The 14,768-nt window shown below is 32.2% G+C and overlaps 1 protein-coding gene across 2 annotated transcripts; it reads left to right on the forward strand.

Moving 5' to 3' along the window:
- Positions 1–5,601: 5,601 nt before the first annotated feature.
- On the forward strand, positions 5,602–7,097 carry LOC142613809 (transcription factor MYB93). 2 transcript variants are annotated; one of them, XM_075786317.1, is made up of 3 exons: positions 5,602–5,790; positions 5,881–6,010; positions 6,128–7,097. In XM_075786317.1, the coding sequence occupies exons 1-3, from the start codon at positions 5,658–5,660 to the stop codon at positions 6,876–6,878; spliced, it is 1,014 nt and encodes a 337-aa protein (XP_075642432.1). In that variant the 5' UTR covers positions 5,602–5,657; the 3' UTR covers positions 6,879–7,097. The 2 variants fall into 2 exon arrangements, with proteins under 2 accessions (XP_075642432.1, XP_075642431.1); XM_075786316.1 differs by having other exon boundaries at positions 5,615–6,010.
- Positions 7,098–14,768: the final 7,671 nt, after the last annotated feature.

Raw genomic sequence — 14,768 nt, forward strand, 5'->3', positions numbered from 1 at the left:
TACTCAACAAAGATTCACTCGTTATGGCTTAATTGGGCATTTCATTTCATTATAGATGAAAAAGTTTCCTCATAAAAATTTCCATTTACAAATTTACAATGCAGGCATACGTACATATGGTAAATATATCATAAGTTTTCAACACAAACAATTTCACAAAGTATCATATCATATGTGACGATTTGAATTTAAGTTCAGATTTTGGTAGGTCCATGAGTGTGAGGTAGCAGGACGTACAAGATTTTTTGAAATTTTCTATGAAATACTTTTGTGTCACTATACTAGCTCTACATATACATATAATTATAAATAAAAAAAAAAAGAAAAAAAAAAAAAGAAGCATACTTGTCTTTTATACAAAACCTTGTCGACAGATAGTTTAGGTCCGACTGAGTTAAGACCCTGTGGAACTGAGCCATCACATGCTAACTGAAAGTCAATTAGATTAATTACCTTGTTATTTCTTTAATCTTGCAAAGTCATGAATTAGGTTACCCAAGAAACACTTACACAAGTTACTTTCGAAACAAGTTCTCTATCTAGAAGTCCTCTATATTTGAGCTTCATGTCTCCATCAGTGAGATACATTTCTAATTTCTACCCAGGAATATTTCATGCGTATATACTTATATATCTATGATCCATGTGAATCACACATACAACCACAAATGCAAATTTGTCCATTTTGCATGAGACAAGATTGTGCACAAAGAATATCTAACTTGTCTCACCTGAAATTCAACAAGAAAATATTTCCTTTTAGAAAAATAAAAAGGTTTAATGTGAATTCAACAGTCAGTACTATACTATATACTGTATACATACGGGAAGAGTCCATTTTTGTGTTAGAAATTTATACGGAGACAAGAGAAATAAACGTGGTGATTTAGGGGAACACGTAGATGGCCACAAAGTCTGGGTTTTAGATGTATTGGTTAGAAACTTATTGAAGCAAGCAAATCAGTTCGTTTAGCTGAAATCACAGACAAAGATTATATCAGAATAAAATAGAAAACACTACAAATTTATGTGACATCAAAGACCATTATATTCAAATATATGGTCCACCCGACAAGGAACCTTGGCTGGACCAATTTCTCTGGGCATCTTTGTGTCTTATGAGTATGAACCGTTTACTAACAGATGTAAGGAGTTGGGAAAATGAGCGTTTTACAGCATATGCAACTATGCACTGAGAGAAAAGAAATAAAATTTTAATTATAAAATGTCCCCCTCAATTCTCTTTCTGTTGGCAATTGACACTGACACTGGACTAAGTTGATAATTAAATAAGAAATTAGGTTTGAAATTTTGTGATTGTAAAGTAAGGTAAGCGCTATTTATTTAAGAAAAAATCACTAACCCAAATTGTGTTATAGAAATGAACACACGCTTTTTACTTTAATTTTCATTTTTTTTCTATGGTCATATAGTTATACGCATTGAAATTTGATAGGTCATATTAGATTTAGATGCTCCGGATGGTGGTTCACTCACTAGCCAACTTTAATAAATACACTGGCTTGTGCTACAGGATAACCTTTTACTTTAGTATATAGACTTTGATTTAAAATCAAGAATAAGGTGGAAAAAAAATGTATAAGATTAAGGAGAATGAGGACAAACCATATATAAACGAATGCCATTGAAGAATTCTCAAGCGTGTACAAACTACATATCGAAATTGGTGTTGCTTTGGGCGTTTGCTGCACCAACTTCCGTTCTAACTGCCCTACCCCCTGAGTCAAATGGGTCACATCCTGTTGTCTCTTTCTAATGGAAATCGAAATATCTCTGCTACCGCCATTTTTTTGTTACTTTTGTGGTATCAATGATTGAATTTGTTTAGGTATTTTATTTTTTTTAAAGAAAAATGTTAAAAGTATTACAAGTTTCTCTGCATAAAGCTTATAAATTAACGTAATAATATATGTGAACGGTGATTCAACAACTTCATAATTGAATTAAAATTTTTTTTTTTATACAAGATAGAAAGTCTACCTTAGCCTAATCTAAGTATATATGTGTGTAAAACTCTATTTTAGATACTTGAATTTTAGTCTTTACCCCCACACTTTACCAACATTTATTTTTGTGAAATGACCACCGCACTAAAGGTGAAGTGACATATCAACGTAATAAAAATGGTAGGATTTATAGTACTACTTTTTTTTTAATTAATACCTACCCCTTTTGATCTAATCAAAGAGGTGAAAAAGTGCGTTAAGGTGTATCTGGCACTGACAAATATAGGCTTCTTCAAGTCAATTTATGGGATGTCATTGGAAATATTTGAAAAATAGAGTCTATATATATATATATGTTACATAAATATCCCTAATATAAGATAATCTAAATTAGGATTTAAAATATCGAAACCACCAGATATGACTGGGGAAATGATTTTCTAACAAAACAAATCTTTCAAAAAATTTATACTAAATTATATGAAATTTTTTAATATCTACCCTACCCACCATGCACATGCAGTTGACGTACGTGGAATGTTTTACTTCACCGGCGACATCATTTGTATGAAATAAAGATGACGACCTGCGCAATATTGCACATGCCCATTATGGCTTTTGCTTCAAAATAATTAATAGAAAGTTATCTATATGTCACCTTTTATAATTACACATCTTCAAGATGCTCAAGAAAGACATGCAGTCCCGTAAGAATAAATAAATCTTTACAATTGAAGGAAATGGAATTATCAAATAAAATGCTTATTGAAGGAGAAATCGAATGATCAAATAAAATGATTTGGAACCTAAATATGAAGAAAAGATGAAAAGATTGAGAGGCATATGAAATAGAATGGCAAAAGTGATGAGGAACTGAAAAGATAGCGAGCTAATAGCTAGGCATATATACCATTCAAACAATGATATTGTTTTTAGGGCTTTAAAATAGCTAATTAAACAGGGCTATTCCTCAGAAAATTTATAGTTTGCCCCAAATTGTAGTTGATGTTGTGTTTTTGCCAACCAAAGCAATAAACGTGAGCTTGGAAATACAAGGGCATTATGAACTATACTAAAAATATATTGATCTAGTTGTAATATAAATTTACTACGGAGGGTATAGGTAGGTTTTATTTTGACCAAAAAGGACCAAAAAGAACCAAAAATATAAAAGATAAAATGAACGCATTACAAACATATTATAATTCTATTTTTACAAAGTTCCATTCTCAAATCATAAACTGACTTAAATTTATGTTCACAAATGTTGTCACCTTTCAATTAATAAATTTATACTTTACTTTTATGATTAAAAGAAATTAAGATAAAGTTGTAAGTGACTTGCGAATAACCCTAGTATTATAATGTGTAAATGATTTAATCGCATCAACTGTTTAAAAAATTGAGACGAGGCAAAAAAGAAACCCTAAACTGCCTCGTAAACATATAAAATCATTTTGTGGCATGACATACTGGCTAATCAAACATAATAATCCAGAATACGTAGATTCCCTAATGCATAGGCCTTACATGAATCCAAAATGTAAGGCGTAAGTCCTTTGAAGCCATGCAAAAAATGACGAAATAGCTTCTTCTTTGCGTGCATGGATTGGGTTCCTTTGACAAGTAAGGACGAGCCATTTGTTATTACGTACTCTGATTTGAAAGTTTCAACCTTTGAGGTTACTTTAGTGAAGTGATTAAAAACGAAATGTTGATTAAGGCTTAATTTAGCCCGTAAAGACCAGTTGTTTTCTCCTTCCTTTCAGATTATGCCAATTGTGTTCAGACCCTACACGACTACTTTTTATCAGGAAATTGTTTTCATGACATAAAGCGGACAATTATTGCCAATGTTATATTGGTTGCCTAATCGCCTCCGTCAGCAGCTTGAAACATTGAATTGGACTCTTGTTCGATTATTTAAGAAATAGCAAGGATTTGTTGCAAAATAAGTTGCAGCAACTTTTACAAAATGCACACATGTCAAGTGATCTTGGTGAAAAATTCAACCTTAACAAGGAAATTTTCATTTAAATATAAATCTGAACAAGTGTCTATTTAAGACATTGACATGTGTACATTTTTGTAAGAGTTACTACAATTTAGTTTGTAGCAAATCCTTTTTCCTTTAAGAATTTAGATGTATTTACGTTTAACATGGAAGTGGGGCAGTTCTGTTTATATACAGAGTAATTAAATTGAAGCATCAAATCCTAATCATATATATATATATATATATATATATATATATAATTAAAGGCAAAGTTAAGTGAAAATTCTATTAAATTCTAAATTGGATTTTAATTATTATCTAATTTTGTGCTATGTGTCCTATCTAATTTTTAAAAAAATTTGTTATAGGTGAGTTAATGTTGTGCAAAAGATATGGATTCTAGCTTAACTAGAAAAAGTTATAATGGTTGAATAAAAGATGTAAAGTTTAATCCTCGCCTTCTTGGCATTATCTTATGATAAAGAGCACATGGGTTATTTACTAGTGTGAAATAATGAAAGCAATCTGAACTTTTCCATAAAATCTCTTATAGAGCGTACAAATGTTTAAATTTCAAGTTTTTGTAGTCTAAAATTATATATAAAAAAATAAGTTTATGGATCAAATTGTAAATAATATCTTATTTGCACGGAATTTGACATGTTTATTAAAAACATATAATTTAACAGTTAAATTTTTAAAATATGTAATCATATTTAGTTTTTAATAGGAATTAAAGCCTTAGACTACAACTAAGTTTGTAACCAAACTTTTTTCCAAATAATATGATTGGAAGAGTCGTACATTAAACAAAATAACTAAACTTTGCAATCGAACCATAAGACTCTTGACTGTTAGATAAAGTAAATATATATATATAGCTAGTTTTTTTCTCTCAAAAATAATTTATGTACAAGAGTTTTTGTTTGGCTACAAGAATTATATTTATTTTTAATTTTGTTAAACAAATTGGAAAGATAAAAATAGTGGGGCAGCAAATAGTTTTTTAGCATTTTTATTACTTTTAATTAGCTGACTTTGAGTAATAGTACTAGGGGTACAATTTTTTTCCAACTTGCTAATTATGATGGCAAATTTTTATTGGAATAACATCACTTATAAAAAATTGTCTCAACAATTAAATAAAAATTGTATATTGTGTCACTAGATTTATTAAAATTTATTGAGACATTGATCATTGCACCTCTCTCTCATATTCTAGGAAGGATAATAACTACTGAACACAACTAGGTGTATACATAATACACATAAACTGCCATTTACAAGAGAACTCATATCTTTAAGTCATGATTTTGAAGTTTGAAATCGCAACTTAAAGCGTGTATAATGAATACAACTCTTCTAAGAAAATAAGTCTAGCCCCCTCCCCATTTTTTTCATGTCAGCTAAGAGTCAAGTGATTAGCAAAAAATGGTTTTTTAAGGATGTATTTGTCATTTCATAGAAGAAGACTAGAAGAGAGTGTGTATGTAACCAGATGTGATAGGGAGCTTATTGTAATTTGATCCACGATCCACCTAATAAAAAAGTGAGAGATTTTTTAATTGAGAATAATCAACGACCAGAATCAGGCAGATGATTGTATATAAATAGCAAGCCCGAGGTTTTCTTGAAACAGAGGGAGGCACTAGAAAAAAGTAAGCAAATATAATTAGATATAGGAACAGATCACCATGGGAAGGTCTCCTTGTTGTGATGAGAATGGCCTTAAGAAAGGACCCTGGACTCCTGAAGAAGATGAAAAGCTTGTTCAATACATCCAAAAACACGGCCATGGAAGTTGGAGAGCCCTCCCTAAACTTGCAGGTTTTTATTTACAAACCCATCTCTCTCTCTCTCTCTCTCTCTCTCTCTCTCAAGGCTTTTCTTCATTACAATCTTTTATTTTCTTGGCAGGTCTTAACAGATGTGGCAAGAGCTGTAGGTTAAGATGGACAAATTACTTGAGGCCAGATATCAAGAGAGGAAAATTTTCTCAAGAAGAGGAGCAGTCAATTCTACATCTCCATTCCATACTTGGGAACAAGTACTAATTCTTTCAATCTTTGGTTCTATGAAACTTCAAAGAAGTCTCAACTTTGCCTATATATTTTAATTGTGATCAGTGATCACCACTAACTTTTATTTGCATTTTGTTCACAAGATGGTCAGCTATTGCGACGCATCTACCAGGCCGGACTGACAATGAAATCAAGAATTTCTGGAACACACATTTGAAGAAGAAGCTGATTCAAATGGGTTTTGATCCAATGACCCATCAACCAAGAACTGACCTCTTTTCCAGCTTGCCCCATCTTTTAGCCCTTGCTAACCTTAGAGACCTGATGGTGGATCATCACCCATTAGATGAACAAGCTATGAGATTACAAGCTGATGCTGTGCAGTTGGCTAAGCTTCAATACTTACAGTATCTTCTCCAATCCGCGGCTTCAATAACCACCAACTCTTATGGCCAAAATGACCTCACAGACATGGAGGCTCTTAATTTGTTGAGCTCAATTCCTGCTTTCAAAGAAAACCCAGTTTTAAATTCGTCACATGTGGAGAATTCATCCTCATTTTCTCCTGGAAGTACTACTACCTTTCAACCACTCCACCACCCAAGCTTATTAGCTCACTTGTCAGACCCACAAGTCCCTTTCAATTTTCAGACTTCTTTGAATAGTGAGATGGGTCAAGGTTGTAACTTTACAATGATCAGCCAAGGAGATAACCCACATGATGAATCGTCTTTGGTTTTCCCATTTCCCACTCCTGTTATTTCAACTTTGACTGATGATATGTCTTTAAGCAATCCAGGAGATGCTAGTAGTAGTACCTCTAGCTATGGTGGAGCTTCGTCATTTTGGCCTGAACTATTTTTTGAAGATCCTATTATGCATGAGATTTCTTAGTTAATTCTTTCATTTTGGACTGTTTGGAGTTGCATCACCCTTCTATGTTTGTAAACACCTTTTTTCTTTTTCTTTTTCTTTTTTTTGAGTGTTATGTTTGTTAGTTGTAAACACTTAATGCCTGCAGATAGACACACCAACCACATGTGTACACAAATACATCTCTATGCATGTATATGACACATATATATACATCTTATCTATCAATATATAGTCTTCGGGTAGTATGATTGTACTAGTTTAACTTTGAGTTGTTTGCTTCATCCAATCTAAAACTACTCTATGTCAACCTCGCCCCAAAAAGAAACATGTTCCTAGCTCCCCCCATCTCTCTTTTTTGTTGATATTGCATTTTGTTTGCTTTGTAGTTTGTGTTTATGGCTGATACTCTGATAGTAATATTTGATGGGTCTGTAGAGGAAAGAATTTTGGTATTACTACCCAGAGAAAATAATGAAAATCTGGTGAATTAATGAATAATATATATTGGATGGTTTATATGAGCAGACAGCAGAGAACTTGCTATAATGGCATTCGCAGACAAGAATTATTTTATTCCTTTGTTATGTTTAATTCCATGTAATTATTGGTAACTAATCAAGAACTTGCTCTATATATATTCCATCTGCATTTAGCGGCTAGCCAGGTGTGAAAGACCATCCTCTTAGCTTCCTTATCAGTATGGATTTATATTTTTATGAAACTAATGCACGGTCTGTTTCAATGATTTTTTTTTTCTCTAGAAACTGGTTTATCATGTGATTGTTATTAACAGTAAAAATGAGTTGGAAAATGTTTTTTTGGTGTTTTTGTACGTACAAAAATCAATAATATTTCCAAATAATCAAAACAATTATATGAAATAAAACTCTCATTCATAACATATATATATATATATATATATATATATATATATATATATATATATATATATATATATATATTGTGGAAAGCAACTACACAATCAACGTGAAAAAGTCCACAAACATTATTAAAAAAATTACAAAAAATTATATTTCTCAAAGTACAAAATAATAATTTTTCATTCAAAATAGTTCAAAATGCCAAGATATCTAAGATTTTTTTTTTTTTGGTATAAAATCTTACGCAAAATGATTTATCTGGTAGAACTTCCATTTTTGGTCTTTTGAGAGAGACAGAGAAAGAGAGAGAGACAGAGAGAGAGAGAAGCTGCTATTCTTTTTTTGATCAGCAGAGAAGCAACTATTCCAGGTCTAGGAGTTGGTAATTAAAAACACTTTTGTACGGACCTATACGGCTGCAAGATACAATTGTCAATTGTAAATTTTGTAAAATTAGAGTAGTGATGTATTTGGCTGCAAGAGATGGATTTCCATTAGAGTGATGTATAGTTGTCCGCAAGATGACATTAGAATGTGAATGTGGGAAGGCTGAAATCCACCAGTCATCAGTGCAAAGGGTTGGTTCCTATTCTCGGAAAGTTTTCTAATTAAGCTTTAATTGCTTGAGCAATTTTTTATGTACAAAGGCCATCAGCCATGCATGATAGCAGGGGTGCAGAAACTTTCATTTGTTAAGTTCTGCTTTTTGACTTTTCATCGTTCTCGCGTGAGCTACCCAGCTGCTGCATTTTGACTTTCGTATATTCCCCTCCTGCAAGTGTTGGGATAATATATATAGGGCCTGATGTTATTATTGTTAAAGTATTCTGAAAATATGTATGAGGTAATAGGTGTTGTGAAAATATGTACTATATTATTTAAATAATAAAAATTATTATTTAAATATCTTTACCAAATATCCTATAATTTCTAAAGGTTAAAATTGGTGTATACAAACTATTTTATGCACTCTTAGGCGCAACTAAAATGAAGTCATGGTTTTAATTGCTTTTTGGGTGTGCATAGAAATATTGTGTAAAACAGTTTTTTGTGTAAGAAATATTACTCTAATTTTAATATAAATTTTTTTTTTTGGGTAGAAATATGAAAATATTCAATAGTATAATAGATACATTATTATTTTTATTTTTATTTAAAAATTGATACATTGATTTCTAAGATTTATATAATATAATTTGTATCAATTTGTATGATTTATATAATATAATTTGTAAATAGAAAACACCCACCATTATGCATCATTAGGCTAATCAATAATAATGATTGTGATTGTTTTGTTATGACAATCCCAATCAGAATAGGTGAAGAAGATTTGGATATCCAAGAGTTCTTAATTACCATTTCCTTAGGATTAAAGAAAATGAAATTTGTAGTATGGTTAATCTTATTTCCTTATTGAGTGGTTAGATTAGACTAGTTCTTTTCTTTTGAGACATTGACTGCTAAGTTAACTCATCCACCTATTTATGAAGTCTTCATTGTGAAGCTAATTTCTCATACGTAAGTGTTGTTATCCTAATGGACTAAACCAATTGCTTGTATATTTTTGAGAGAAAGCAGCTTTAGAGTAATTAGACTTTGATTTATTAAGATCAAATAGTCACGGTTGTCAAAGCAACATAGAAAAATAGGATATGGTTAGGTTTCTTCCCCCTCCTTATTTCCTATTAAAAGGAGAAAGCAAAAAATTTCACCACCTAATCCTACCCCATTTGTTGGATGCTACCCAAAGTTTCTTATGTCATAGCAATCATGTCAAATAAGATTTTCATGTATCTATAATTTATATATGCATGTTATGTAGGTCGTACAATGGATGAATTGGGACTCCACCAGTGATCATAGAATATAGAGTTGGTGCCAACGACATGGAAAACACCACAACAATTGGCAACATCAAGAAAGCTGCTTTTTTTTTGTTGTTTTAAGTAATCATATATATAGTAATCAAGTTTTGATCGTATTCTATCATTATATATGAGAGTGGTAGTTGTGCATCATTAGGCTAATCAATATATAAATTAAAGCTCATGCATTTGGCATATAACGATATGAGAGATTGTATGTATACTTGGGAAATATTAAAACCATTATATAGCAAATACATTAAGCATCCATTAACTTTTCTATATATATATATATATATATAAAAATACATTATTTCATAATAAAAATGTAGGCAGGGAACACCCGGTAAGTCCTGTTGCCATTTATGATTTATATATAGGTAGCAATTCAACGGCCAATTGCTATGGTTAAGTGTATCATACTGCATGGAGGACCACGTTAATCTGTGCATAATAGAAATGGCTTACAGGGTTTTTTTTTTCTTCTATTTTTTTTGTAAAATTGAATTTATTCAACTATGTGTTGGCTTTATTTTGTGTCAAATTTGCTTGTAATTCAGCATTTAGAAACCCTGTATTTAGGTGGGAATAATATAAGGATTGTGTGTGAGAGAGTGTGAAGAATTGATTAAGTGTGTGCAATAGGGAGCAACTAGTGACTGGAACTGGCGACTGACGACCCGCCAAAATGTGGCACACGTGTGAAGCATGCAAGAAGTTGAAGGGTTATGACAGCTGGATTACTATAGGACAAAAAGTACAGTCTGTTCAGTTTGGTAACTGGTGATTGGAACTTGTGACTCATCCTAGTCACAAGTTGAGTCGTTAATGCACCCTGTTTTGCTGAAAACTGTCTTTTTACATTCCATTTCATACCCTACTATAAAAACTCTTATACTCACTAAATGTAAAGAAAAGAAGAGAGCTTCCAGAGAGAACTTTGAGAGAGAAACCTTAGAGAAAAACAAGATTGATTTATTCACAATCTTATACATTTGATTCTTCAAATTCCTCTTATACTCACTAAATGTAGCAAAAAAAAAAAAAAGCTTCCAGAGAGAACTTTGAGAGAGAAGCCCTAAAGAAAAACAAGATTGATTCATTTACAATCTTATACATTTGATTCTTCAAATTCCTCTTATACTCACTAAATGTAGAGAAAAGAAAAAAAAAAAAAAAAAAAAAAAGAGCTTCCAGAGAGAACTTTGAGAGAGAAGCCCTAGAGAAAAACAAGATTGATTCATTCACAATCTTATACATTTGATTCTTCAAATTCCTCTACTCTCACCCTCTCTATTGTCATACCCATGAGATGATTATAAATCAAATCCTCACCTCACAAAATTCAGTGTAGTGAGAAGGTTCTTAGTGTTCAGGAAGCAGTTCTAGAGAGAACCAATTCATATTGGTTGATGCAATGAGCTAATTGCGGAATTCGGTAAGCTAAAGAAGATAATGTTCGGCGTAACTTTGTTGGAGCAAGAAGTTTGGAGGGCCTAGGTGCATCGGGTAAATTAGGCTTGGAGGGTCTATTGCTATTCATATATCCCAATTGCTTTTCGAGTAGATCATTTACTGCTTGAAGGGCGGCGGAGAGATTTTTTGTCGAGTTCTTTGGTTTCCTCTTCAATAACATGTGCTCATGTTATCTTGCGTTTGCATCTCTCTTTTCCTTACTCTTTGCTTTTAGTTATTGTTGAGTTGTGATTAAAATATGGCTTAGAGTAGTTTGATAATTTGGGTATTGTTTATATTTCATATTCTGCACATATATTGTTTAAATATAAGCTTGCTTTGGACATTTTGTATTTAGGGGTTTAAACATTCATAAATGTTTTATATACTAAGTGAGCTTTCAGTTTTTTTTTTTATTTTTAACGAATGAAAATTATCACCAAACACTCAAAACTATCACGTTAAAAGTACAGAAGACTAGTAGCAACACCCAAAACTATACAAACACTACAACACACTGCCATGCACACAGCTGAAACGACGAACCAACCATTAATTCAACAATATCATGTATAGTAGAGAACTAACAACTAAGATTCAAACCTAATAAATGTTGGAGATCAAAAGAGTAAAAAATTAAGAAAACATGTAAAAATTTAATGAATAAATAAGAGAACTCTAATCAAGGACAGAGCTAGGATTTGGGGTTAAAGGGGGCGATTCTGCTACTAGCTGTGTGCAGTAGTTCTGGCATTTGACTCTACTACTTTATCACTAAGGATTTTTCTTTAAAACTTTTTAAATAGCCAAGTTGTTTGTTTTAGGTAAAATAGATTAATTGGGCTTTTTTAAAAAAAAAGTTTTATTATTGGTAATTTTTATTATTGGGCTTGTGGGGATCAACAACTCGAATAAGGGTATTCGGCCATGGTCTGTGCTCGAGGACGTCAATGAGCCCGAGGACAAACAAGTACTAGTAAAGGAAAGTAGGTCGTCGGACCGAGAACAAGGGCTGGTCAAGACAAGCAAGAGATATTGTCAGAGGAGATAAACCTCCTCGGGAAATGGAATGGAACCTTGAAATTCGATCACCCAACAAGTACTGAGAGGGGGACAACCATGCTCGGAAGGAGGATAAGCTCTAGAGAGAGGAGAATCAATAGGGAATTGAGAAATATCTGGGATTAAACTGTTACCATTACATTGAATGCTCTGCACCTAAACAACTGGCCGCGTTAATGTGGAGGTGATGCCTGAATAGTGATTTCTAACCTTATAGCTGACTTCAAGAAGGTTCTGAGGGACAAGTATCAACAAGATGAGCTACTTGATCAACAAATGGAAGGTTAAGATGAAAGTAAGGGGGAAGTATAAAAAAGAAGAGAGTTCCTTACAGAAAGCGGAACTGAAAAAGAAGAAGGAAAAATATCTTTATAACCAAGAACTTGAATATTTGTGTAAGTCTAAAAAATATATACAAGAACATACCATCCTCGGATCTGACAGAGGAGAACTTTTCTTCTCAGCTTATTATTTACTTTCATTCTTAGATTAAACTAACCCGCGATAATTCTTGTTGGACTCACTGAACATTCAACATCAAATCCACTCTCTAACAAATTTATTATTTTGGGCTTATTGGGCCATAGGCCTAACATCTTAGGTTATGGATCAATTTGTGTCCTTACAAGGCTAATTTTTTTGGACTTGTATATTTTGTTTTAGATTTAATTTATTAATTTTTATAGTCTTTAAAAGGTGGAAAATGATAAAACTGCAAATTTTTTACAAATTGCTAATGTGGTGAGTAGTTATTGATAAGTAAAAAGTGATACAAGTGTGCAAACCAATAAAAATTTGTTTCCTCAATAGTTTGTAAAAATATTACAAAAAAGTGTGTGACTATAACGTTACTTTTAAAAGAATTAATGACATTGTTAAGGGGGAGCAAAATGTAATTTTATTAAACAAAATTGACAAAATTAGTACCTATTAATATAATAATATTTTTTAAAAAACATTAGGGGGCCATTGCCCCCTAGTCAATATATAGATTTGTGTCCTGAATCTAATGGTTATGAAGCACTACGAAATTGGTATACTTAGTTAATATTTGTCTCCACAAGTAAGTTAAATGGTAACTATAAATTTGTCCCAAAATACAACCAAGCATATTGAATTTTAGATATAGCAACTTTAGAAAAAGTCAGAAAACCCACAAGATTTCATTAGATTAGAATAATATATGGGACTTTAAACAATATATATAGACCATACAAAGTCACAACAAACAAAATATTATAACTGTTAGAAAATAGTTAGAAATTAGAACCAATCCCCCAACGTTTACAAACATTTTAAATATCAAGTGATGGTGCAACTTTTAGTAATAAATTTTGCAGAAAACACAATTTATCATAATCTCACCTAAACCTCGGTCGAGAGAGTGTCCACAATAACCATTAGACAGAAACTCTCTTAAGACCTTCATTAGACTGCCGAAGGTCCATCAACAGTCTTACAAAAACACAATAAATGCATTTTCACTTGCTTTTCTATTGTTGCTTTCACAGTTTCACTCTCTCTCTTATAAAGAGACAATAACACTTTTCCACTTCCTAAGGGAAGTCAAAACAAAACTCTTCCACTGCCAAATTGTGATCAAATTTCTATTACAATTTACTTGGATACACAAAATATCCAACAATAAATGAAATTCTCTGAGAAAAAGAATAGTAAAAGGATTTGTAAAGAGACGAGGAGTAGACGATGGATGAAACTTGGACAAGTTAGAGAAATGAGTATTTTCTCTTAGGACACATGGACAATTACGCAACTACAATAAATTAAGAGCGTTGTAACATTTATATCCCTTATGCTTAATGTTGAAACCTATAAAACAACACAAGCAAGAGTAAGGTTTGAGTTTGGTGTATTCATGAGGTTGAAGAACACCGAATCATGTACAACCAAAGACTTTTAAGATGGAATAACTAGGAATAATTGATGCATACAAGCACTCATAAACAAACTCCATGCAAAGAAGAGACGAAGAAACCCAATTAAGGGTATAGATTGTGGTTAAGGCAGCTTCCCCCCAAAATGATTTAGGTACAGAAGCTGAAATGAGCAGAAAAAAGAACATAATTGAGTTTATGGGGATGCATGCCTATGCGCAGCTCAACTTGATCATTTTTGTCCCATAAGCATCTAATAAGAGATTAGCAAAATCGTTTTTTTTTTTTTTTTTTTGCATTCTATGGCATTATCAGAGCAAAAGATTTTTATTGTTCCTAAAGTGTATCAATCATTTTTGTGAAGTTTTGATAAATATCATGAACTGCAGCCTGCAGGCCTATGTTTCAAGAGATGAAACAATGTATAATGAGAACAATCATTCACTGTTGAGAGTTGCCCAACCATGCAGGCTTTGGGCTTTACAACATGGTTAGGCCCAATGGGCTCCAACACATCTAAAAGACATAATACCTTTTTTGAGAATCATAAAACATAATAATACCTGTATAGAGAAAAAAAAAACAAGAAAATATAATAAATGATATCTAATGATGCCAAAATCGTCAGTTGGGTCACTCATTGAATTCAGAGCATTAGACGATTTTGTAGAGTCGTAAGACTTGCAAAATAAAGGAGAGATTGATTGAAGAGACAACCGGGTTGTGCCCAATAGAGAAGCCTCCGAT

This window comes from Castanea sativa, chromosome 10 (genome assembly GCF_040712315.1).
Source record: "Castanea sativa cultivar Marrone di Chiusa Pesio chromosome 10, ASM4071231v1".
NCBI classification, from domain to species: Eukaryota; Viridiplantae; Streptophyta; class Magnoliopsida; order Fagales; family Fagaceae; genus Castanea; species Castanea sativa.

Bases quoted from the DNA above. Each gene is read 5' to 3' on its own strand.
- LOC142613809 (XM_075786316.1), top strand. From the start codon at position 5,658: ATGGGAAGGTCTCCTTGTTGTGATGAGAATGGCCTTAAGAAAGGACCC. The intron at 6,011-6,127 runs GTACTAATTCTT...TTTGTTCACAAG, and splicing joins CATTCCATACTTGGGAACAA to ATGGTCAGCTATTGCGACGC.